The following is a 26,601-nucleotide window of genomic DNA, read 5'->3' on the forward strand; positions in this document are numbered from 1 at the left end:
TACTTATCAATTATTGGACTAATTTTATTGGTCTAATTGTATCCACAAACCAATCCGACCATGAACTAAACTTTTTTTATTTTTTATAAGTAATCCCGCGCCATATTTTTATGGCGTCAGGAACGAAGCAGCATACGAAGAGTGCCCTTCAAACGACAATAATAATAATTATTAAAAACTGCCGGATCTCCGCTGGAGACTCCGAGGCACAGTGGAGTAGTCGTCACGATAAACATTCTAAAGAAACAAAATAAAAGGCCGTCATTCGCGGCCATGCCGGTGTTTTATGCGCCGCGAGCGTTCGGTTTGCCCTGTTAGTTTCAAACCGCAGAAGATGCAGTTCGATGAAATCACTAAGTACAAATAACCGTCAGTACACCCAGCAATGGCGACACTTGCAAGCTATTCATACTTGTGAGCGACCTAGCCCAAAATTCGTTTCATGGCCCCTTTAAAGGGGCCATGAAACGAATTTTGGGAGGGAATAAATGATTTTAAATTGGGACTTTACTAATCGCATATCGTTTAGCTGGCCAAAAGAAAGAGGGTAGAAAGTCAAAAGCCAGCTTTTCGGTACGAACATTTGAAAATATAGCGACTATTTTGTAGCTTCCTTCCTTCGAAAGCTCTCCGCCTTTTCACTATGATACATTCGCGGTTCCCAAAGCGCGTCAGCGGTGCCAACCTGACGTCAGTCGAGCCCAGTTCACGTATTGGACACGAGAACTGCGTCACTCGGACGTACGCGCTCGTCAACAATAAATCCGTCGTCGAATATTCGGATTCGCGTTCGTGGCCCAATAAGTGCCCAGACGGAACTTATCATCACTGGGGAATGACAAGCTCTATGGTGTTCATAAAAAGCACGGTGGAAGCTAGGAGTCATCGCACCGGTGCCGAAAAATGTCACGACGACGTGAATTCACAATTCACATTTGAGTTGAGGATTAAAGCTAAGCAGGAAGAAGTAGGAAAATCGTATCATGACCCTTTTAAGCTGAAACGAGGCATAGTTCTCTTCACGCTGCCCATCGCTACGGGGCCAGTACCAACTAGACGTCATGCTTGGGTTAAGATAAAACCCGAGCATGAAGTCATCGCGTGTGGATACGCTGCCCGCTCCAAGCGGCAAGCATGCTGAAGCTCAACGAGAGTACGCCGCAAAGCGGCAGAAGCCTCCGTCTTGGCGTCTCCACGTGCTAGCCGCCTTTGTCTACACTGCACTCGTCGAACGCGTTGGAACGCGGAACGCCGGCGTCCGGTATTCGGATCTCACATTCGAACGCGTTCGACAAGTGCAGTGGAGACAAATCCAGCTAGCTTTAAGTCTACCCACTAATCAGTCTAATCAAAGTTCGGCGTTTTGACCGTCCCCTCTCGTCTCCTCCTCTCCCTCAGTTTCTCGGCGCGTTGTGACGCTGCGAGACGCGTTTGCCGTGATGCTGGCACAAGCTAGGCGGCGCTGCATGAATTCCCTATAGTGATGACGTTTGGGAAGGAAAGGTGCAAACATTCTCTTCTGTTGACGACGTGCGCCATCGAAAGCATCGCTGTGGCCGGCCTTCCACGATTGACCGAAGGATGACTATGACGTCAGCAAAGGATTCCTCATCCTTTGCTGTGTTGGTAGTGCCGGTTTCAAGGCGCAATCATTTCAGGCTTCCGCAATGCTAATTACAAACACCATCGAACTCATTGTTCGCAAAGTAATGACGTAACGGAAGGAAGCCAAATGAGGGCATACCAAAACATCTCGCCACTAAAGCTTGGTTCAGACAGTTGCGTTTGACTGCGTTTGACTGCGTTGCGGCAGCGAGAAACCAGGACATCCCTGCTGCTTCTATCGCGTGCCAAGATGATTCCTTGAATTGGATTCCACGCTTCATACGAAGCACAGATGTGCCGGTGACTCGCTTTCGGTTCTCGACGCAACGCAGTCAAACGCACTCGAACGCAAGTGTCTGGACGGGCCTTAATAGGTGGTCTCTAAGTGGTATCGCAAAAGCATGCCAGGATCACGAGCTTCCTCCTCGAATCGCAATGCTCGAGAGCTCGAGGTAAATGCTCTGGCATGCGCGCGCAGTGTGTTCGACTCAGACACGACAGCGAGACGACTTCTTGGTTCCCTGCCGATCCACGACAATGGCCAGTGATGGGTGAGCCTCCATGATGGCCTTCGTGGCGTCTTGCTTTTATTCGCACACATTTGAATCCATCTACGTTTTTGTGGTATTGGACAGCTTTCTAGACTCGCTTTTCGGCACCACCGACGAGCACCAGAGGACTGTGGATGTGCTCAATACTTCGAGGCAAGTGCTGTTTGAAAGCTTTCCAGCTTGTTATCCTAATGTTTACCGTTCGTAAAGAACCTTATTCTGTTTGTTTCTTTAAAACGACAGAACAAGCATATGTCAAACGCGGCTTTTCAGATGCTTATCTTTAGCTTACTTGTGATGCCAAGCTTGCATCACCCGTGCTTAACGCTTCAATGGACGATTGTCGGAATTCACGACTCCCGAGCGTTTGGACGAAATACTTCTCCATTGTGCTCACGTAATATGAAGCGTCTGCTGTTCAACGCTATCGCACTCAATTCCTCAAGGATGTCATGCACCTACCTTCAAACCGTTAATTTACTAATATTTACTGTATCTAGCGATCTGATACGTCTTCTGTTGAATGTTACGGGTAGCAACATCAATATTGCCTGTCTCAGACTCCACAGGAAGGATGACACTGCGGTCGTCGACTACCTCACAGTCATCCTCGTGATAGTAGTAGCGGGTAAGTGAACCTCTCAAAAATACTGTACGGCAAATTTCTGAGGTTGGTAGAAATCTTCTTTCTTATTTTTTTGCACTCAAAATAGATTTTGGTGCTTCCGGTTCTTGAATCTTGTGAGATGTTGTGAAGGGACAAAAATACTGCGAATCCAGATAAGAAGCCTCACAAAAACTTTTCGAGAAAAATTTGAATGTGACGTCATTCCTCTACGGAGATGATTCTTTCCCAATGATGCCGTCTTCATATATGTAAAACTGTAAAACACAAGGACAACTAAAAGGAGGACAAAGACACCACGGCTTACTCACGTCTTACTTTCTTTATTTCTTCTTTAAAACTTATAATAAAAAAAGGCAAAGAAAAGAAGTTACAATCTCTGTAATACGACATTAGAGCGCAGCTCTTAAGCTATTTTGATTTTGCGATATACCGTGCTAAACGTTTTAGAAAGATATATATATATAATATATATATATACAAAAATAGATCACTCTCCTCACATATTGGTTCTGCACCCTCTTCTTCCTTCGTACCCTCCTCCTCCGTATTCTCCCCTCCTCCTCTTCCGTACCTTTCCCTCCTCTTCCATACCCTCCCCTCCTCCGTACCCTCTCCAACCCCCTCCTCCTCCTCTGTGCCCTCCCCTCCTCCCACAGCTTCACCGCTAAATTTAGCTGGAAAATTGACGCCACGTCTCCTCACACCGAATTCAATTTTCTCGCTAAATTTAGCGGGGTAAATGACGTCACATGACTTCGCGTCACGTCGCCTATGAGCAAATTCAGTTTCTCTGCTAGATTTAGCGGGAAAATTTACGTCACGTGACCTCAACACCAATTCAATTCTCTGGTTAATTTAGTGGGGAATTGAATTGGTGTTGAGGTCACATCCCATAATGCAACGCGGCGCATTCAGTTTCCCCGTTAAATTTAGCGGTAAAACTGTCGTCACATGACCTCAACACCAATTCAGTTTCCCCGCTAAATTAAGCAGGGTAACTGTGACGTCCCATAATGCAACGCGAGCGGTTGCGCCAACGCAGCTCAACAAGGAAACAAACGCTGCTGCGTCGTAAAAAAAAGAAAAAAAAAAAAAAAAAAGAAGAATCCCACATGTACAACATCTTCACTGTCATTTTTTGGATAAAAAACGACAGTGAAGATGTCCTACATGGGGATTATTTTTTTATTCTATGTCGTCTTGTTTTGACGTGTTTTTAAGAAGAGAAAAAGAGAGTAAAGGCTAGCCCACATGGTGCGCTTTTCTCCGCGTCTGCGTCGCGTCTGCGCCTGCGCTTTGACGTCACTTCCGGCGCCGGGACGAAACTCTGCGTTTTTTGGCGCATTCCGGCGTATCTGGAGGAGCCAGATATTTTGCGTCCACGCGTCGCGTCTCGCGCTGCGTCCAGAAGGCAACAACCAATGAACCGCCGTGTTCACTAGTTGCAAGGAGCGTTTGAATTTTCTTCACTCTTTTCGCCACTGTAGGAGGGTAGTTTTCGCCACGGACCTCGCGACAAAGGCGATAATAATAATAATAATAATAATACTCTTTATTTGCACATATTGCGATACCCACTCGGCAGCGTGCGAGGCAAGGCAAAAAGGTTGAGACCCTTACGCAGGTGGGCCTGCTAGCCCCCCGCCAAGTAGGGAAAGGGATACGGGAAAGGAAAATAAATAAAAACACTCGAAACATAAAGATACACACACAAAAACGGGTAGCAGCCCTGTGCCATTCCAAGGCAGAGCGCACGCGCGCACGCACACACGCACACCCGCGCGCGCGGAGTTTACAAAATTTGCACGCTCGCGGCCTTAAATAAAAACGGCTTTTAGGCCCCGCCAACGCTAGCAGCAGGGCGAACATGGGTAGTTACGTCCTTCCCCCCGCGGATATCAGTTTATCATACCTTTTACACAAGTCCAGGGAATCCTCTCTGCTCCGCGGGAGAGGCTGACGCTGCTTCAGCGGAACAGAGAGGACCTAGCAAAGTACAAAAGCGTCCTGCACTCTGGCAGGCCAAATGTAAAGAATACAAGGACACCGAGAGACAAAGGTACAAAATTAATACTACCGGCAACAACTGCAACAACGTAACCTGTGTAGCGGCCAGCGGCCAGCTGTAAATGTTTTGGCGCGGGCAATGGTGATGCCAGTGGCGTATCGAAACGTGGATGAGGCGTACGCACTAAAAAGGATGAAAATTAGTGAAATTGAGCTTCATTGCGATTGCTGTAATAAAAATGAGTGCTTACTATAACTAAAATTAAATATTACGGCATGTAGCCATCATTTACCGCGCGATTTCTATTTAATATTTGCTTTTGTTTCTTAAGCGCGTCTGGCTACGTTGGGCAGACGCTTCGGAAACGCAGACAACGCAGACGCGAAGCGCTGCACGGTAGCGCTGCGTGTGGTTTGACTGGGCGCACGCGTCCTGCTTAGCGCGCGCGCCAAGCCGAGACGCGCGTCTAGACGCACTGAAAAACGCGCCATGTGGGCTAGCCTTAAGTCGTAAGTCAGCGCTGTGTCTGTGTCCTACTTTTTCTTGCGTTTATTTTTTTCGCTGTTTTATTTATGCGTTTACTATGCACCGCCGGCTAGCACACCTCCAAGCATTAATGCCGCCTTTGACGCGACGCCTTTATGGTGTGAAATATGTGGAGGGAATCTAAGTGGCATCAAAATTCGGGAATGGATAAAGCGAAAGAGTTTGGCCGAAGTGAGGTCACACCGTAGCAACCGCCCAACAACACCATGACTTCAGTGACGCAGTTGGAGGCTGAGCGCCATTTTTAGCGTACGGTCCACCGGTGCGCACCAAAGAGCAAATGAAGTTCCACGACTCCTTCTATAGGCCAATGCGCACAATTGGCAACGTGCGCGACCAAAGGCGTTTCTGGGGTCGACCTTCCAGTATTGGCCAAACGCTAATTACGATCCGTCTTGAGTAGGAATATTTTTTTTAGTGCGAAAGCATCAACTGTCTTATAAAGCGAGCTGACGTCATCAGTTTGAAGCGCGAAAACGGCACATAGTTTCCCCGATCCTTCGGTTCCATTGGCTGGTGCGCGTCGACGGGGCTCCCATTGGCCGCTGCGCTCGTCAGTTTCCACGACCGCTCACCCCATGGCGCTGCGTGTCCATCAGCGCGCCGTTGCTCCCTTGGGCACGATGACCGTGCCCAGAGGAGCACACGCGCCGACCGGCGACGAAAAGTACGCAGCAGACGAAAAAGGGAGCGGACGAGCGGCTTGCACGCTTTCGCAATCACAGCTCATAAAGAATGCTTAGGTGCACCTCGATCTTTTCTCTTTTCAGTAATCAGACTACTATCAGACTGCCCAATTCGACGGCATTGGTCTAAGAATTAGAAATGCCATCCAACTTGTCGTACGCGAATGAAAATCTTGATCATGTCACCACGGGTATAAACCCATAAGGGGGCTCCACCGAAACATCTCGTCGTGAATATAGTCTGACTACGCTTGACTAAATTGCAGGGACGTACATCGGTACACGACTGCGGCTCACCAGGGTATCTCTGCTTTATACGGAGCGTGTGCCAATGCAAAGAGTATAGCTTTGCTCGCGACATAAGATGTACGGACGTGCCGGCGACTCGCGGTTGCATCCAACGTAACGTATTGAAACGTAGTCAGGCGCTGATACGCGAGTAAGCCCTAAATCGTCGCGTTTGCTCAAACGACCAAACATTGCGATTTTAAGTGCCCCTTCCAATTGATCGAATCGCGTGGTTCATGAATTTTCTGAGACAGCGCCTATCGGGGCGCGTCTCCAACTGCCCCGTCGATACGACCAGGAGGGATCTGACGAGGGTTCGAGTAAACGCAGTAGTCCACGATCACGGCTAGGCAGAGATATTGGGGAGGAGGACAGACCGTGACGCCCCAAGCGGTTAACTTTACAACTACACGGATGGGGACAATAAACACAGTGACTCAGCGCTCGGCCGACATAACCGAACGCGGCGTCAGCGTTCGGCTGGAGTTCGTGTTCTCCGGTGAGGGGGAGGAGGGGCTCTTTTGTTTCCACTACGGCCTGCATGAACAATGCAGCATGCACGGTCCCAGCTCAGCGCAAAAGCCGAAGTAGGTCAAGCTGGCATTCTCTGAGGGTAGATCCGGCACTTAACGTCGCTTCGTCGATTGTTAGTATTTTTTACATTAAACTGTGCCCCGCGCTCTATTGTAGAAGATGACATGGAGATGCCCATAAGGCCTGTCGGCATGTGCACAGGCCTTGTGTTGAGTAAACACCGAGCGTGGATAAAACAAACGGGTCAGAGCGCCCCCTATAGTTCGATCTCCTGCCCAATATTAAGAACTATACCGGAATGCAAATACTGAGATACATGTGTTTTAAGGTCGATATACAAATACTGAGATACATATGTCTTTTATTTAAAGGTATACTTCTAAGGCACTTCTGTAAAAACGACAAAAAAGTAGACCGAAATATAGATACATATAGTTATAGAAATACATTTGTTCTCGAACGGCGATATAGTGGGGAGGGTGTACTTCGTCGCGAATGTATATGGTAATTAATGCTCGTGTTCCTCTTTCTGTGCCATTTTAGTTTGATGTCTTTTACATTGAACTCTCCATCTATTCACTACTACCATACCCAATGACGCTCAAATACGCGGTCACCCCTGGTGAACCACGTTGTTACTGGAGGCCAATGACTGCTTCCCATGGTTGACAAGAGGTGTCTGCCCGAAATGGACCCTTTTATGCCGTGAGAGCTCTTCTCAAACTGTAGTCTAATGTGCTAGTCTGAGTCACACCCTTGGGTAGATTACACAAGAGAGCCGGACGTGTTCGCTTGAAGGCATCCTAGTTTTCGCGGAACATTTTGTTGCATAGGAGAAAAAAAAAAGCATTTCCCACAAGTGTTGCGCTGTCCATTTTTGGTTGTTTTCTCTTCTCCAATTACCTCCCTTCCAGCGTTTGCTCTGCTACATTGGAAAGAGTGGAGAGCTTTGTGGGAGGAGCTTATCCTGCCATTCTTGTAAATAACCTTCATCGAACCACAATTTTTTTCAAAATTTCGTTTTTGCTAGTGCTTGTGAGTTTCATAGACCAGGCTATGCGGCGGGTTCATTGTATAAATCCTGGAACACCTTGTATCAAACAGATGCATTTGGGTTTATCATAAAAAAAAAACAGATGTAACGAAATACCTTAGTATGACAGATTCTTGTGATGAAAACGATACATTGTAAATGTATTTCCCTGCTGATGTCCAAATACATTTTCCAATTGTGTCTCAATGCAGAGATACAGATTATTGAAAATACATCTAAAACACCATCGTGACACATCTGCATCGCGATACTGACCAGCCCGGGAACCCATGATATACCCTAAAAAAATTCGGTGCGCCTACTTCTTCGCAGAGTACTTGGAGGGACGATTTCTGCGATCGCCATACCACCCTCGGCCAATTACAATGTAATAAAAAAAGTTCTGTTTGCATAAAACATTGTGACACTGAGCATTACGTGAGCATATAAAACATCAAGCTTAGTATCACATCGCAGACGTCAGTTGTTGCTGAAAACCTTATTTTCGGCCTCGTACGTCATTTCCCGGGTGGATCATAATTTCTGACTCTTCAAGAGCTCTGCAAAAAAGTAGACAAGCAGCAATTTTTTTTTACTGCAGTTGTTTTATTATAGATATTTGAGATTGTGTGTGTTGTGTTCGTCCTTCGTTTTCCCCCACTCCCGGGGTTTGGTCCTAAATTAGGTTCAATCTTCACCAGCTAGCTTGAGTCCCAACGTTTTGTTCGTTAATAGTATCTACAGGGTGTTTCACGAAAAGTGAACAAAGTCGATATTGCGAAAACTAGGCGTAGGAACAAAAATAAACTTACGTGGTTTTGATCCTAGGCCAGGGGCCTATTTAGGAAAATTATTAAAGTTTAGGATAATTAAGTTGCTAATTAATTTTGCGTAATTAACTTTTTCGATATTCTGTTTAAGCGCTTGGTTTGAATTAGAAAACTGCTCAGCATTATCGAGAAACACTAAATCAATAAATTCTAGCACGATAGAAGGCACGCGCGGTATTTTACGGCTTTCTGAAAAACCGCACAGCTTCGACGGGTTTTTAAGTTTCGGTTTTCAATCGGAGCGCTTCTCGGCCCCGATGGCACCGCGCCCTGTGGAGAAATAGTGCAACCAGCCTCTGCTGCGCTGCGCGAGGACAGCGCAGCAGAGGTTGGTTTCACTAATTCTCCACGGGGCGCGGTGCCGTCGAGGCCGAGAAGCGCCTCCTCCTCTACCGCAGCCCTGGTGCGGAGGAACGCACCCCCGATATGAGTTTCAAAGCTTACAACCACTCTGAAATCAACTGAAACAGGGTGTACAAATGCGGAAAATCCACCAGTATCAAACACGATACTATATTTTCACGAAGTCACAAATCGTAGATGATGAGGTGACGAATGAACAGAAGCTAAACGTTTAATTTGGCAAAGTTGTGCCGAAAACAACAACAATAAACAAACAAAGAGGTAGCGTCGGAGGCGTCTAAGGTAGCAGAGAGGGTAAAAGAGAAAAAAAAATGCACTTCCCCTCTCCCCCGCAAGCCGTCCACTCCGCCAAGAGGGCTGTAGCTAGCGTCCGGCTGGCGTGCAAACTCTGTTTAAAATCGCGTCATTTTGGAACTTTCAAGCGCAGATGCGCAGATTTTGGTATGCCAGTTATCGTGTAATACTATGCTAGATAAAAAGACTCGCAGGGTCCAATTGCACTGTTACCTGCGTGCAAATAAAAAACAAAAATAGGGAAAACTGTGTCAGATTGGCCGGTCTCTTTGGCGAAAAGAAAATCCGGTTGCTGTACCTTTTTTACTATACAAAAGTTCGTACTGGTGTAGGCCTTTAGCGACCATGAGTGGAAGTCTGAAATAATAAATAAAAACGTGCTCTCCTGCCGCAATACACGCAGTAGTTGAGGGTAGTACTGCCGGCTGACTCAACTGCTATTTAAGTAACGGAAAAAAGATATGCTAGTTTATCATTTAGCAAAATAGAACAACAGAGAGCTATAGGCTGATTTTGGACTAGCCACAACTATCCTAAGAACGCGAACCACTTTATAACGGCAGCCACAAGCGAGAGTTCGGTGTTCGGTAGAGCCCGCCGATACAGCCCAAAGATGGAGAACGGCAACCTCCCGGTTTGTCGTCTGCTAGCGGAGTCGGCGGCGTGCCCTTTCTCTCGTTTTACCCCGTCGAACCCGCTGAACTTCCCGGATGTGTGGAGAGGGCGCTGCGGTCGAACAAAATGGTGCCGGCCAGGGAGCACTAAATATAACACGTTTGCAAGTCCGGCTTCACGGCGGCGCCATTTTGCCCGGCTGGGGTGCGCTCGGACGAGTCATAATCCGATTACGAAGCATTCCTAAGGCGTCGTAATCGGATTATGGCCGCGCACAAGCGCGCCCCAGCCGGGCAAGATGGCGGCGCCCTGAAGCCGGACTTGCAAACGTGTATACACGACCGAGCGCAAGAGCGAGATCGACTTCGGCGCGGCGTAGCTTTTTAAGTCTTTCCCTGGGAGCCTAGAATATTCTGAGTCGATCCTTCACGAAGTACATATGTACATTCTGAGCATGAATAGGCTTGACGGTTCTCCAGCCTTCCCGAATCTTCTACACGAGCCACCTGCGTGTAACCCAAATGCGCTGCTGACGATTACGCACAAACGCAATTCACCTCTTGTGTCGAAAAAAGAAAGGCTGCGTGTTTTTTTTTTTTTTTTTAGAATAAGTATCGAAGCATGGCAAAACGTTCAAGGTATAGTCCGTTTCAAGTCCCACCGCACCTGACGCTATGAATTCGATGGAGCCAAATCAACCAGCGCAACAAGGGCATCATAACGCTCGTCGGCCGGTGTTTCTTTTTTTTTTTTTTTTCTTGCGCGCGTTTGGTTTATTTTGTGATAGAAAACTTAAAAAGACAACGAGCGCTATGACGATGCACTTTCGGCGCTGTTTGATTGTCGGACTTGGAGCAAAATGGAGTATAGTCTAATGTTTATTAGGCAAGAAATATAAGGCAAATGCGATGGTTGTCGAGTAGACCTTTCGGTTCAGTTATGCACCTAAGGCTCGCCATCGACCCATTCGCAGGAGATACAGGGCGCTTCACCTTTTATGAATGTTCTTTTTTGTCACCTCGTGCATGCAGTGTCCCTGAAGAAAGTACAGCGCTCAGTTCATCTTCCCTACACCGTGTTCATGTTCATCGCCGGCCTCAGCATCTCGTACCGTGACACGGGCTCGAAAGGCCACGGCTCGCTCTCCGTGTGGCTGCGGGGCACCAAGTTCCACGTGCTCATGACCTTCGTGCCCGCCGCCACTGTGTACGCCACTCTGGGCATCAACCACTTCATCTTCCGCAGGTAAGTGGGAACGCTAGCGCCTTATCTGTACCGGGCAACGCAGAGCAGGCTGAGTACTTATCAAACTGAGAATAGATCAGGCTGAGCACAGTTGAGGCTGGGTACAGATCAGGCTGAGCATAGTTGAGGCTAAGCACAGATCAGGCCGAGAGCAGACCAGACTGAGCAGAGTAGAGGCTGAGCAAAGATCAGGCTGATCGCATACCAGACTGGGCACAGTTGAGGCTGAGTACAGATCAAGCTGTGCACAGACCAGGCTGAACACAGTTGAGGCAGAGCACAGGTCAGGCAGAGCACATACCAGGCTGAGCAGAGTTGAGGCTGAGCACAGATCAGGCAGAGCACAGACCAGGCTGAGCACAGTTGAGACTGAGCACAGATCAGGCAGAGCAAAGACCAGGCTGAGCACAGTTGAGGCTGAGCACAGATCAGGCAGAGCAAAGACCAGGTTGAGCACACTTGAGGCTGAGCACAGATCAAGCTGATCACAGATCAGACTGGGCACAGTTGAGGCTGAGCACAGATCAGGCTGGGCACAGACCAGGCTGAGCAGAGTTGAGGCTGAGCACAGATAGGCAGAGCACAGACCAGGCTGAGCATAGTTGAGGCTAAGCACAGATCAGGCAGAGAGCAGACCAGACTGAGCAGAGTAGAGGCTGAGCAAAGATCAGGCTGATCGCATACCAGACTGGGCACAGTTGAGGCTCAGTACAGATCAAGCTGTGCACAGACCAGGCTGAACACAGTTGAGGCAGAGCACAGGTCAGGCAGAGCACATACCAGGCTGAGCAGAGTTGAGGCTGAGCACAGATCAGGCATAGCACAGACCAGGCTGAGCACAGTTGAGACTGAGCACAGATCAGGCAGAGCAAAGACCAGGTTGAGCACAGTTGAGGCTGAGCACAGATCAGGCAGAGCAAAGACCAGGTTGAGCACACTTGAGGCTGAGCACAGATCAAGCTGATCACACATCAGACTGGGCACAGTTGAGGCTGAGCACAGATCAGGCTGGGCACAGACCAGGCTGAGCAGAGTTGAGGCTGAGCACAGATAGGCAGAGCACAGACCAGGCTGAGCACAAATCAGGCAGAGAGCAGATAACGCTGATCACTGATCAGGCTCAGAACAGATCAGGCTGAGCACCGATCAGGCTGAGCTCAGCTCGCACTGGGCACAGAACGGGCCGAGCACAGTTTAGGCTGAGCACAGTTTAGGCTGAGGACAGTTGAAGCGGAGTAACTTCAACGTTTCAATAATGTTATAATCCCCGCGTAACTAGCGTTCTTGCGCCTAGGCTTGATTATCCTTGTAAACTAATACAACTTTTTTTCGGCACTTTACTCTTTTTTTGTGTGTGACGTTTTTCACCATTAAATTAGATTTCTTATATTTGTCATCCTACGGCTGCTATGTCTACGCACCTACCTTGCTATGTCTACGCACCTACGCACCTACGTGGTCGTTTGTGCTCCAGAAATCCTCCCACTGTTTGTCTCGTCCCGTGTACATGTAGTATTATTTGTTTTTATGAGCTTTAGAGACACGGTATCATCATCATCTGCGAGAATCAAGAGCCACGTTATTGAATATACAACACGGGCACTTCACACCATCATACGTGGTCTCCGAGGAGGATATAAACAAATATGTGCAGATGAATGAACCGTACTTAATCCAATGAATCAAAGAATCAAAGTTTTCAGGAACCTGCCGAAAGCCAAAAATTGGCGGAGCCAGTGTTAGCACACCCGACCGGACATTGGGAGCAGAGCTGGCCAAATTACTCATATTTTGTAATTAAATTACATTACTAATTACTTTGCTGAAAATGGCTGAAATGTAATTAAATTACATTACAAATTACCACAACCAGAAAGTAATTAATTACCATTACAAATTACTTTTAAAAGTAATGACATTACTTTCGCATTACTTTTAAATACAAAGGAGCTATTGATAACTTCCTTTTACAGATAACTTTATTTACATTATTTACACAGTTCATGGCACACAGCTAGAACTCTCTGTTGCATGTTTACCGATGGACAGAGGAACGCACGCGACTCATCCGTTTCCCACCCCAACCCGGACAACTATTTTTGGAGATGACTGAGGACCCTACGCGGGATATCTCTGGGAGGGGAGAGAACAATTGTCATTGTTCGCAAAATCGCGTCGAGGGCCGTTCCACCAGGGGCCTTAGTTCGACCTACTTCCCCTCCTTCGTTTCCCGAGAATGTCGAGCAGAAAAGCTCGAATGGAAGGCACTTACCGGCCCTATTTCTCACAGTGGAAGATAACACAGAGAGGGTACGCAGTATGCATCAGAAAAAGTAAGCGGAAACTTTCAAGAGGGGCCAGAAAACGTCGAATTCAAAACCGCAAAACATAGGTAGAGAATCGCGCTGAGCGGGTTTTCACAGTTCAAGAGAGTGGCAGAAAATGTCTAGCTGATAGCGGGCGCGAGAGTCGCACCAGCCGCATCAGCATCAGCAACACAGCGGCGGCCAAAGAGCGTTTTTTGGAAAGGTGTAGAGGAAAAAGAAAAAGTAAAATAAAAAGAAAAGCGCTCTTCTGTATTGTGAACACAAAAAATATGCCTGGTGCGAAAAAGTAATTAGCTAATTTAATTACAATTACCGTCGCTGGAGTAATTCATTACATTACTAAATTACCTGCAACAAAAGTAATGAATTACATTACTAATTACTGGAACAAGTAATTAAATTACTGTAATTTCATTACAGTAATTGCATTACTGCCAGCTCTGATTGGGAGGCCCAGAGTTCAGATCCTGGCTCCGCCAATTTTTGGCTTTCGGCAGGTTGCTGAAAACTTTGATTCTTTGATTCATTGGATTAAGCACGGTTCATTCATCTGCACATATTTGCTTATATATATATATATATATATACGGGTGTTTTTGCGAAGACTTTCAAAAATCCTAAAAATTAGTGCGATTGCGAAAAGGAGAAACTCTCTTCGGGAACAAACTACCAGCCACGGCGGACGTCAGGAATTGCCAAAAACCTACTAATTAGCCAGATAATTAATTAAAACTGGTTAATTAACTTTTTAATTGGGGGAAATAGATATATGGTTCCAATTAGAAAGTTGCTGAGCGTTATCGAAAACCACTAAATCAGTCATTTTCAGAAAGACTTTGAGCGCGTGAGACACGAGTAGTAGTGCACTAAAATTACCACTCGTGGAGCAGGTACAAGGCTAGCGTTTGCGGTAAGGCGCCCGCGCGATTTTTCCGCCTCTTATCTAGCCCCAGCCTTGTACCTGCTCCATGAGTGGTAATTTTTGTGCGCTACTACACCTCTCAAGCGCTTAAAGTCTTTCAGAAAATGACTGATTTAGTGGTTTTCGATAACGTTCAGCAACTTTCTAATTGGAACCATATGTCTATTTCCACTAATTAAAAAGTTAATGAACAAGTTTTAATTAATTATCTGGCTAATTAGTAGGTTTTTGGCAATTCCTGGCGCCCGCCGTGGCTCGTAGTTTGTTCCCGAAGAGAGTTTCTTCTTTTTTTAATCGCCCTAATTTTTAGGATTTTTGAAAGTCTTCGCAAAAACACGCGGTATATATCTATGTATATATATATATATTTTCTGATAGTCACCGTGTTTTTCAAACTGAAAGTCTCTACTGGCCACAACGAGAAAGTGACGCCAGCGGAAGGCAGGCGTTCACTCCCTGGAGTGTAGAATTTCCACTGATTTCAAGCAGTCTTAATGTGTTAAAGGAATGCTTTGGAAGCTCGCTCCGCTACCCGCGCACCAGCGAGGAACAAATACTTGGCATGGTCTATTTTTAGACTGCTTGCTCGAATGGCAAGCCTGCCTGCTACTGACGTCACGGGACTGAAAAGTGCGGGTATATTTGAATGTCGTTTTTTGGACTTTCATTTGCCGATTTCACAATAATTATTAGGAATTTTGAGATTCTAAATACATTGTATTTCGAGATAAATATAAAAAAGTAATGGCAGAACTTCCAATGGCCGAGATAACTTTTGGTTGACCAGCTTCTTGTGTATGTTTCAATCAGCAAGAATGAGCAGCGCGTCTTTTAATTTATTATGGACGGAAAATGGGAAAAGGTATGTCGAAAACTGGTTGTAAGATATATCAGTGAGTGTTTCTGGACCATACCACGCTAAGAAAAAGTACAGCATCTCATTTTATTTGATCTCCATATGGCGAAAAGTTACGTGGCCTAGTGTAACTTGTGTACCTGACGGCCTAGTGCAAACTTGTGTACACGTGAGACATTCAACGAAGTTAGACGCCCACGAATCAACCGAAACATGCAATTGTTTCGTGTTTTTCGTGCACGGGAGTTGGTGCGCGAAAACAACATCGCTTCGTCAACTGCGCGACGTCGCTGCGAGTGTTCGAGCTAGCCAAAGCGAAACTACGCTAAGCCTGTCGGGCGTAGTTGAAGGAGGCTTTGAAGGATTGCGCCACTGGTGATCGATCGTGCCTGGGAAAAAGCGAGAGGTGCGTTTTCGACGACGACTAGAGATATCGTGATCGGGACAAAGCCGTCGCAGCGTGTAGTACAATTGCGCCCCTCGTTCCCTGCAAACATCAGGCGGCGTGTTTTCTACGACGAGTTGAGACATCGTGATTGTGACAACGTCGACCTACTGCGACGATCTTGTGAATGATATTCACGTGGATACAAATACAGACGCGGACGTCAAAAGGCTTTTTTATATTCAAGAACCCAGGCGATAAGGTAGAAAACTAGTTTCGCGTCCGACTTCTTACGATCACGCGAGACATATCGCATTTGTCCGAGCTGTTTTGTTTTGGGCAGATACACTCAAGCGTTCTTGTGTTTGACGACGTGGATGAGTAATAAAATCAAAAGGATGGTACTGATGCTGGTTCACGTTTTGCCTTAATCGTGTCACAAAGAAAAATAAACGTTTTAGTGCATATTGAAAGAAAAAAAAATCTGGCTCTCGACTTTTGGAAATTGACGTGCCTGAAATTAAAGTTGATGTGAATCCTAGGTATGGTTCCACTTTGCGAAAAGATCCCTTCCATTCTAAAGTCCTCCGCTGACAAACTCGCAAAATTTATATTTTTTTACCGTCTTTCTTGTTTGGTTTGTTTATAGCCTTTTGCTGAAGTTTGTTCAGGACTCTCACATAAACCGTGTTTTCACAAGCTCGCATGAATATGAAAATTAATGTCAGCGAGAAGCTGGGGTATCACCGCGTGGTGGAAATTTTTAACAACCCAGAGTGAGGATAGTTCAACTTCCCCTGCTGGTGCAAGCACGTGTAATGCTATGCACTATATAAATGAAAACATAACAGCGTGGGCAGCACGCGCGCTACCGGTGGTGAGGAAAACAGAAGCGCCCCTCACGAGCTTCTCACCGCGAATAAACGCGTGCATTTAGAACTGGCGTTATGCTGTTGTGACCCGCCGGTTCTCTTCGCGAACGTGCAGATGCCACAAGGAGATCGTGGTCTTCTCCGTGGGTACGCTGGGCATCAGCACCTTGGTGTGCGCGCTGTACGCTTTCATCTTCATGGGCACCAACACGCTGAAGAACAGCCTGATCTTCGGCATACTCCTGTGCTCTAACGAGCGGTTCCCCATGGCCGACAAGCTGTTTGAAGAAGGTCGCTACCCGATCCTCACGACGATGCTGCAGGCAGAGTCCGCACTCAACAACATCTTCGTCTGGTCCGTTCTTGGATACGTCGACGACAGATTGAGCGGAAGGGTAGGCCACAGTTCAATTTTCTTGGAAACGCTCGGAAGTCTATCGCCCCTATCTTTTACTGACTGGGAATAGACCGATCTCATCAGTCAGTTTCGGTACGCTACGGCTGCTGCGATGCATTGAAAAAACTTTTTTTTTTTTTTTTTTGTAAATACAATTTACCCCAAGTACGGGGCTTTAACAGGTGTAGGATATAAGAGAACAGTCAAATATACAATATCAGGGCTACAACACAGTAGACATTCAGCGACGTCTACTTATAATAAAGGGGCTGAAATAGCCCAGACATTCGATATATTATCTAGCTCTGAACAAAATTAATTGTCAGTACTTAGCATCCACTACTGAGCAAAAATATTAGAACTACTATTTGTCAGTCCATCTTACACGTATTTAGAAGGGCTCTCTCAAGTTCATCTAGAGTCTAGACAGTCCGATGGTAAAATATTGTGCGGGAGATTATTCCAATCTTTTACAGTTCTACGGAAAAAAGAAAACTTATATAAGCGTCAATATTACATTTGGGCACTTCGAACTTATTAATGCTCACGTGTCTCAGTTCGCTCGATACGCGAGGTGTTAATCTAGAATTCGGTTCAATATTATATAGGTGATGAGAAAACATAAAGAAAAACTTTAGTCGAGCAATTTTGCGACGGACCAAAATGAAGGGGAGATATAGGCTGTTCAGCATATCTGTGACAGAATCAAGTCGCTTGTATCTGGATAGAATAAACCGCACCGCCTTCCTCTGAACTTTCTCGAGTTCCCCAATTTGATTTTTTTCTTTCTATAGGGGTCTTATACCGATGGAGCGTACTCCAAGGTTGGCATAATATACGTTGTGTAGGCCACTTCCCTTGAGGCAGAGCACAGTTCAGATTTCGTCTTAAAATACAAAACTTTGTTTTTGCTTTGTGGCATATTTTATTTATGTGCTTACTCCAACTTAAGTCTTTAGAAATTATCACACCCAAGTATAAAACTATCGACTTCAACCAAAGGATTCCACCAAGCTCAGAAGTAAAGGAAAGAACATTCTTAGTTTTGTTGGTTATTCGGGCAAACGCTGATTTTGTGCGTATTAATTTTCATCTTCCATTTTGAACACCAGTCCTGAATAGACCTAACGGATGCACTTAACCTGCGCTGGTCGTCTTCCTCCCTGATTTTTTTTTTTAATATACCAGGCAATCATCCGCAAATAGCCGTACAGTAACCCCTGAGTTTATTTCCGCCGCGATGTCATTAATGTTAATGAAAAGTAATACTGATCCGAGTACTGACCCCTGGGGGACGCCCGAGGTCACCTCGGATACTATTGGACAGGCACCGTTAACCTCTACATACTGCACCCGATTAGATAAATACGCCCTGATCCACAATATCACGCTATGATTTACACCATGCAAAGAAAGTTTATGCAGTAGTTCAGTGTGTGGTACTTTATCAAACGCCTCAGAAAGGTCAAGGCATACCACATCAAACTGTCCCGGTTCATTAGAAGAAGCGGCAAAATCGTCAAATGCTTCTTTGAGTTGCGTGACTGTCGATAGGTGCTGGCGAAACCCGTGTTGGTTAGTGTGAAAAATGTTGGAGGATTCGATATACTTAATAATGTTTTAGAAATAATGTGCTCAAATGATTTGCATACTATGCACGCTTTCTAAATAAATAGTTAATTAATAATTTGCATACTATGCACGGTACTTTTCAAAATTATGCTTACTTCCTTTTTTTAAAGAATTGGTACGACCCTTGCACTGCGCCATGGTGTTTTTTAGTGACGTTCGAAAAATAATGGTGAGATATTTTAAAAACTATTCTGCATATGTTTTTAAAAACTTCTTTGGCAATTTTTCTGGCCCTGTTGACTTATTTACGTCTAAGTTTAATAGTAAAGAAAACATCCCTCTTCAGTAATTATTATGTCCCCCATAGTACTACTTGTCGCATTGAAGCTCAATTCGTCTATAGCATCGTCTGTATTAACAAACACACTGTTGAAAAAAGTATGAAACCTATTTGCGATATCTTTTGGATCGGCCACAATTTCATTGGTTTCAATGATATATTTCAATCGCTCTTTCCGAGGTTTTAAGCGGCAACAAAATTTGTCGGGTGAATTGTTAATAAAATTCGGCAGAGTTAAAAAAAAATAACGTCCCTTCGCTGAACTCAACTTTTGCTTAAAAAGACATGAAACTTCTAGGAACTCTTCCTCGTTTTCTTTTCTTTTACGACGTTTATGTTTTATTTGACGCTTGCGTTGTTCAATCTCTAGGTTTACCCACGGATTAAATTTTTTTATTGATTTCTTTTGTTTGGGTATAAAATATTCTAAGCAATTGGCAACAATGCCTTTAGATTCAGCCCATAAAAAAATCCGCGTCATTTGTACCATCGAAAGTTGAAAACCCACAAAAATGACAGATCGATGTAATCTAACACACCTTCGTCGTTCGCTTTAGAAAAATTAGGCACTTGATTAGAACACTTTGTTTGTTTACAAATTTTAGCACTTTCGAAACATGAAAATACTAATCTATGATCAGAGATACCCTCGTGAACAGACACTTGACACTCGAGTAAATGACTACTGACAAATATATTAATTCTAACAACGAGCAGCTGTTTCCAACTTCACGAGTCAGGCAATTGTTAAGTGCAATATCGAGAAGAAGTTCGCAATTAATTACATTCATATGTCCTGCATCAAGGTGATCCCGATTAATTTCAGGCAAATTAAAATCTCCAGCAATAATTACTCTGGTTCCAAGCCTAATGTTAGTACTAAGGTAATCGTGTAGTGCTTCCAAGACTGAATTAGGAGCATCCGTAGGTCTATAAAATGCACAGACGACGTAGTGTTTATTACAAAAATTTATGTTACACCATATACTTTCAACTTCTTGAATATCTTTCATTACTACATAGTCGATATTATTTTTAAGAATCAATACTACGCCGCCTCCTCTGGTTTTTCTATCTTTTCTTACCATCTTATACCCTGGTAGTATAGTAGCTCTTCGTCACTTATTTCTGGGTGAAACCATGTTTCTGTTACTACGACGACATCGGGGTTATAGAGCATTAGTACCTGCTCGAGTTCAACAACATTATTAGCTAGACTGCGCGCGTTTAGATTTATCGCACGTAGTTCCTCGTTTTTTTTCTCTCAGAAAGTCACCCTTTATTATTATCGGATTTGTTTCTATTAAGCTTGACGCGGCAATTATCCTTGTAATGCCACGAGTGGAAATCATCGTTTATATTAAAGTTAACACGAACGAGCTTTACCCGCGCGCCATCACCCCCTCTCTGCTCTTGAAATTGCATTCTTCGTCTGGTTTTCGTGATCCGTGAAAGTCAACTGAAATAGATATTCTTGATCCCTTTAATTTTTTGCAGTTGCGAAAGATTTCATTTTTTTGTTGTTGAAATCTGCAAAGTTCATGATTACTGGCAGAATTCTGTTGGGTTGCTACCGTCCAATTCTGTGCACTCGTACGATCGACTTTACTGGAACTCCCAGGCGGTTTTGGAAAACATCCGCGACTACTTTCGATTTTAAGTCTTCGTTTCTTTCGTCTTGGTTCTCAGGGGTACCAAAGATTACCAAGTTGTTTCTTCGACTACGATCTTCTAGGTCGACAAGTTCCTCCGGTTGGGTTTGAATGGTCGCATTCAACTTTTTGCGGTATTTTCAAGGCGTCACTGTTCTTGACAGGAGTTTCGAGTTGAATAATGTTTCTTGTGAGTTCGAGTTGAAACGTTAGTCTTTCTGCACGTGCGATAACCTCGCTGAGTGTCTACGCGAGCCAAGGCACCAAATGTCGCGCACACAGCCGCCAGTCTCCTGTGGACTAAAGTTACGGTTGGGTCACGCATGCGTGGAGCCCATAGTGAGATGAGTCTATTCGGGTACAGCGGGAAGTGTAAAACATGGCCCGTGAAGTGTCGTTCAGGGCAAGTGTGCGTGCAAGTTGCTAATGATGGAAGGTAGTATCCAAGAGAATGGGGGCGCTGCCGAGCACAATGAGCCAAAACACGTAAGAGCAAGTAATATGGTTGTGCTTCTCGAAAAAATACGTGGACAGGGAGGTATACACGACGTTTCGGGCGGACGCCTTTCTTCAAGTAATAGACGCGAAAGACGGCAAGAAACAGGCAGGGGTCGTACACTGCCAGCTTCGAGCCAAACTCAGCAAATTATGAAAAGCCCGGTACCTAAGGTCAAAGTCTACCAGAGCGAGGTCCGTAAGAAGCTTGTCCTAATACCCTTTGTTCTTAGATTTTAGCATTGTTCATTTACCGCTAATATACCTCAATCGTTCAGTATAAATAATAATGGCTAAGTGTGTCTCGGTATATGCTTCGTTCGAATATGCATGGCCTGCTATGGGCTATGTATGCTTTGTTTCCTTCGCCTGCGCGTAACGGCTATTTTTTACACTAGGGCGTAACGGAATATTCAAACAATTGCGTTTGCTTACGATTCAGGCTTAGTCATCTCTCATAAAAAAAGAACAGACTGGTACGCTGGCACCATCCATGGTTGGTGCCAGGAACTTCATTTCACTAGAGTGAAGGTTTTGCAGTATTTGCGAGATCGAATGTACACACGGTCTAAGCGGAATGCCCGTTTATAACATTGCCGAAAGATTTTTTGAGTCAAGAAAGAAAGGCTCGTGCGCGAAAAGATGAGAAATATACGGAAATGCTAACTGTTTTACGGCCACCCGGCAGATGGCGCCAGTGTGTTCTCTCGTCGTAAGTAATCCCAATAAGTCTTAAGACACGAGGTCGTAAACAGTTGCAAGTGTACGAACCACGAAAGAGGGACAAAGGACAAACATAATGTTTGTCCTTTGTCCCTCTTGTTCCCCTTCTCCAGGGATTATTTTCGGCGTTCTTGTCCAGCTCGCTTGCACCTTTGCATTTAATTGCATCATAATTGTGCGAACCAGCCTGAAAACTTAAAAAAAAATCAAACCAATAAAGTCAACTTCCATTGAAAAGTAAAATATGCTGAAGGAAAATTTTAATCTCTCTCCTTGTACCACTTTGAGGGAACAGCGCGGATGAACAGTCACACTCACATGCACACAAAAGGAGACAGACTCGCAGCGCTGACTAACAACTCAGTCCTATATTTCTTCTTCCTCAAATCTTCAACTTCTTCACCTTTGCCGTTAATGACAACAATTTAAATTTTTTACCAGGGACCAAATAGCCAATAAACATGAATAAATAACTATACTTAAATAAATAAAAGACAACTAAAATACTATTAAAAATACTATTAAAATTAAATTATAAATTAAGCGAAAAATTTTCTCATCACTATTGGTGCTTTGATGACATTTCTAGATAATCCAATTCTTTCTTTGACAAAGCTGAGGATGATACACTAACACATTGGTTGTCCAACCTGGCTATTTTTTCAGCTTCGATGATCTCTCTTGTCAGCTGATTACCACTTCTGGCAATGACAGTGCAGTTACTCAGGTCCGCTGAACACCCGCAATCCCGACAATGGATTCCTAGATTCCCTGATATTACTCTGTTTATGTTGTAATGATGCTCTCGTAACCGGTCATTGAGACACCTCCCGGTCTGACCGACATACTGTTTTCCGCATGAGAGGGGAATGGCATAAACCATTCCATGCTCTGAAGGGGTGGTTTATGCTATTCCCCTCTCATGCGGAAAGCAGTATGTCGGCCAGACCGAGAGGTGTCTCAATGACCGGTTACGAGAGCGTCATTACAACATAAACAGAGTAATATCAGGGAATCTAGGAATCCATTGCCGGGATTGCGGGTGTTCAGCGGACCTGAGTAACTGCACTGTCATTGCCAGAAGTGGTAATCAGCTGACAAGAGAGATCGTCGAAGCTGAAAAAATAGCCAGGTTGGACAACCAATGTGATAGTGTATCATCCTTAGCTTTGTCAAAGAAAGAATTGGATTATCTAGAGATGGTCATCAAAGCACCAATAGTGATGAGAAAAATTTTCGCTTAATTTTTAATTTAATTTTAATAGTATTTTTAATAGTATTTTAGTTGTCTTTCATTTATTTAAGTATTAGTTATTTATTAACGTTTATTGGCTATTTGAACCCTGGTAAAAAATTTAAATTGTTCTCATTAACGGCAAAGGTGAAGAAGTTGAAGATTTGAGGAAGAAGAAATATAGGACTGACTTGTAAGTCAGAGCTGCGAGTCTGTCTCCTTTTGTGTGCATGTGAGTGTGACTGTTCATCCGCCCTGTTCCATCAAAGCATGAATTACCAACTTGCCCAAGCATCGACAATATCAACCTTGCGCCGCATTCGTCCTTCTTAGTGACGATTATTGGAACTTTATTCCAGTAAAATGACAACCATAGTAACATAAGACAAGGCAGGTAATACTCAGTATTTCGTTACCTATACTGCGAGTATCGTTGGGGCAGCTTTGACTAGCAACTTCGTCACGCTTTCCCAGAGCGACATCTGGACGCTGCTGAAGCACCTGGTCCTAAAGCACGCGGTAGGCCTGGTGTTCGGCGTCGCGATGGGCACCCTGGCCATTCGGTCCCTCCGCCTGGCGCCGCAGAGCCAGAGCAGCAACACCATCCTCCTGGTGGTCCTCACCTACGTGACCTTCTGCACCCTAGAGTGGTCCGGCAGCTCGGGCGTCGATGGCGTGGTGGCCTTTACGCTGATGACCAACTCGAACCGCCTTGTGGCCTGTACCGAACTCGAGGGACTGCTGCAGAAGTACTGGTCTGCCATCTACGACGTGTCGGGCTTCATGTCCCTCTTTATGACGTCGCTGTACACGGGCGAGCTGCTCTTCATATTCTTCCAGAAGGAAGAGCTTAAGTACGCCATCTGGTCGTACTGCATGCGCACGCTGGTGCGCTTCTTCGCCGTTGCGGCGCTCTTTCCGATAATCGAGCAGTTCGGCTACCCGGTGTCCTGGAGGCAGGCAGTCGTCACCGTCTGGATGGGGCTTAAGGGACCTCTGAACATCACCGTTGTGACCTACTACTACCACCGGCAGGCGACCACCAACGTGGACTTCGTCGCCAAGGTAATTTGGACAGGATACAGAGAAACCTCGCGAGCCTTCGGGACTTGAATGAAACAGACACGCTGGAGGGAAAAAAAGTCTTCGGGTATTTTCGTACAATGCTAAGAACGGCCTGTTTGTGTGTGTGCGCTTGGGAAGGGGGGGGGGGGGGAGGTGGTCGAATGACTGATACAGGGGCAGGCGAGCTTGTTGGTTTTGTTTAGGATGCCAGGTTTAAACCTGAGGCGACAATTAAGGAACATAAAAGAAAGCAGGCAAGAGTGTTGGTTTCACGATTTCTTAAAGTTTTGTAATCTCGCTTTCTCGCAACCTTCAAAAACTTATACATTATGTTGTTTTTTTAGTGAACAATGCATTTTTTCCGGAGCAGCCGAATCGAATCAAATTCAAAATAATTTCGTCCTACGGTAAAAAGGAATACGATATCAGACGAAGCGGCAGATTGCATCATCCTCGGTAGCGCCCTGAAGGAGTTAGCGAAGTCCCTTAGAAAAAAGTCAGCTGCGCCACTCTAAGACTTCCAGAAGGTTCATTTTCAAATATAATTCCTACGAACTTCGACTCTGCCTTTGCGGCTCGTTTTGTTGGCGTAGATTGCCGAATACATCTCTTCCCAAAACTAAAAGTGGGGTTTACAACGGTTACAAGAAACATCCATGCATTGCCGTGTTTATTTGGCAAAAGCCGGGATCAGAAGAAGGAACCTGTTATCATTCCTGCTCTTGAGACCACGGTCCCAATTTTTTTCGATGATTTTGACCCATGGCTACTAATGGTCACTCGCGAACGACGAGTTCGACAAATGTTTCCGAGGAGCAAGGTGGAAGTTTGTAATCACTTGTTTGCCGTCTAAGTTGGCGTTCTGGCATAACCGTTCTTTCTGATGGTAAAAACACGTTCACCCTATAGGCAAGCTCTTGAACCGACAACAGGCTTAATGTATTTTTATACAATTAAAATAATTTGGGCGCTACCTTTTTTTTTTTTTTTTTGATCCCAGTCGTCATCTCCAGAAATATTTATCTCCGGGTTTTAACAGCTGTAGTTACTGACAGCCCGAGATGAGCAGCAGTGCGGCTTATTATGCTGATGCTTCTTGCTTCGCGATTTGTCCTTTGGCATCCTCATCGGCCAGCGACTCAGCCTTCGTAAAGAATAATAGTGGACTGTACGCTAGAGCTTCGCGTTGCTAGCGGGAGCTCGTGCTATTAGTCCACAGCATGGATTGAGCACGCGTCCGCTAAACACCCGCAATCCGCAGCGTATATGGTCTAGTAAAATTTTCTATTTCTCTAGACCGATAATAAAATTATTGGGACTCGCTACGGTTTTATTTCTTTCTTTTTTTAAGCCGCTAGAGACTTTAGCAAAACCGCTATTCTTCTCGACTTTTTCAGACATTCCTCAACATGGTTTGCGACACCTTTCTCACCCAGCTGATAAACCTCACCTTTCTGGAGTCTGTTTTTAGGATATTTGGTAAGTTGTTCACTTTCAATGCGCGCCAGAATGAACCAAAATACTTCTTTAGAAAAAAAATCAGGCAAAAGCGAAACTACGCTGAACCAGTCCAATAACATTGAACGGCTGACGTTATGGTGAAGGACTCCGCTGCGGCAGGTACAGTTGTTTACACTGTGGCGTTCTTGCGTTTACCGTATCCCTACGCCTCTGTATGGCTACAGGTGGCGTTTTCCCTATCACGAGTTCGGTAAACGACATTTCTCAACACCCAGCCGTTAAAGATGGCGAAGTACACATCGCTTCTACGAGAGCCGATCGGTGTCAGAACGCTCCTTCGACAGAAGTGATAACTTCCTCGTTGAAGGGTGGCTAGGCATCTTTTGTAGTTCTCTGCGTTTTTTTCGGAACCTGTGGAAGGAAATCTGCAATTGAAAAATTAGGTGTTATGAAAATGCAAGTATCACACTGGCTGAGCTGGGTGAATTTAGCGGGATTATGTGACTTTTGCGTATTGATGACTTCCATCATTTTAAGAGCAAGAAATCCTCCCCCGCTCTCCCCGGCTCCCTCAAATTTCTGCACGACACATTGCTTCTTAGTGTTCAAATACGTAGACCCACACGAGCCATCATTAGTACACGGCCATCAGGGGTTTCATGTACAACAAAGATTGTGCACAATAAGTAATACAAAAACGAGTAAAACCTCAAGTTGCTGTACAGGGTGTTTAAAATTAAAGTTTCAATTCTAAAATCACCTGCAAAAACTAGGCACTCGACGTGTCAAGCAGAAACTTTAACTCGAATACGTATTTTGCTGGTCAGATTTTCGCATTAAAACTCTGAGTCCCAATTTCAAATACAAAAAAAGTCTATGCTTTTACATGGGTCAGTTTCTTTATTTTTTATTTTTTTTTATTTTCATCGTACTTGAAGCAAAGGCATGAAATTTTAATGTGTAAATGGGAGAAGTAACATACTTATTCGAGGTTAGTTTCAACTTGATACGTTGAGCCGCTTATTTTTTAGTGTCTCAAAATAAAGCTACAAGCTACAATTAATGACCCGTCAA

The 26,601-nt window shown here is 45.0% G+C and overlaps 1 protein-coding gene across 1 annotated transcript; it reads left to right on the forward strand.

Moving 5' to 3' along the window:
• The first annotated feature begins 2,603 nt into the window (after window positions 1-2,603).
• Window positions 2,604-25,903, forward strand: LOC120848922 (sodium/hydrogen exchanger 7-like). The gene is made up of 6 exons (XM_040221011.1): window positions 2,604-2,784; window positions 11,013-11,226; window positions 16,704-16,983; window positions 23,476-24,066; window positions 25,464-25,545; window positions 25,752-25,903. The coding sequence occupies exons 1-6, from the start codon at window positions 2,604-2,606 to the stop codon at window positions 25,901-25,903; spliced, it is 1,500 nt and encodes a 499-aa protein (XP_040076945.1).
• Window positions 25,904-26,601: the final 698 nt, after the last annotated feature.

Source organism: Ixodes scapularis, unplaced genomic scaffold (genome assembly GCF_016920785.2).
Source record: "Ixodes scapularis isolate PalLabHiFi unplaced genomic scaffold, ASM1692078v2 PGA_scaffold0__279_contigs__length_252992795, whole genome shotgun sequence".
NCBI classification, from domain to species: domain Eukaryota; kingdom Metazoa; phylum Arthropoda; class Arachnida; order Ixodida; family Ixodidae; genus Ixodes; species Ixodes scapularis.

Bases quoted from the DNA above. Each gene is read 5' to 3' on its own strand.
- LOC120848922 (XM_040221011.1), top strand. From the start codon at position 2,604: ATGTCATGCACCTACCTTCAAACCGTTAATTTACTAATATTTACTGTA. The intron at 2,785-11,012 runs GTAAGTGAACCT...TCGTGCATGCAG, and splicing joins CCTCGTGATAGTAGTAGCGG to TGTCCCTGAAGAAAGTACAG. The intron at 25,546-25,751 runs GTAAGTTGTTCA...GTATGGCTACAG, and splicing joins GTCTGTTTTTAGGATATTTG to GTGGCGTTTTCCCTATCACG.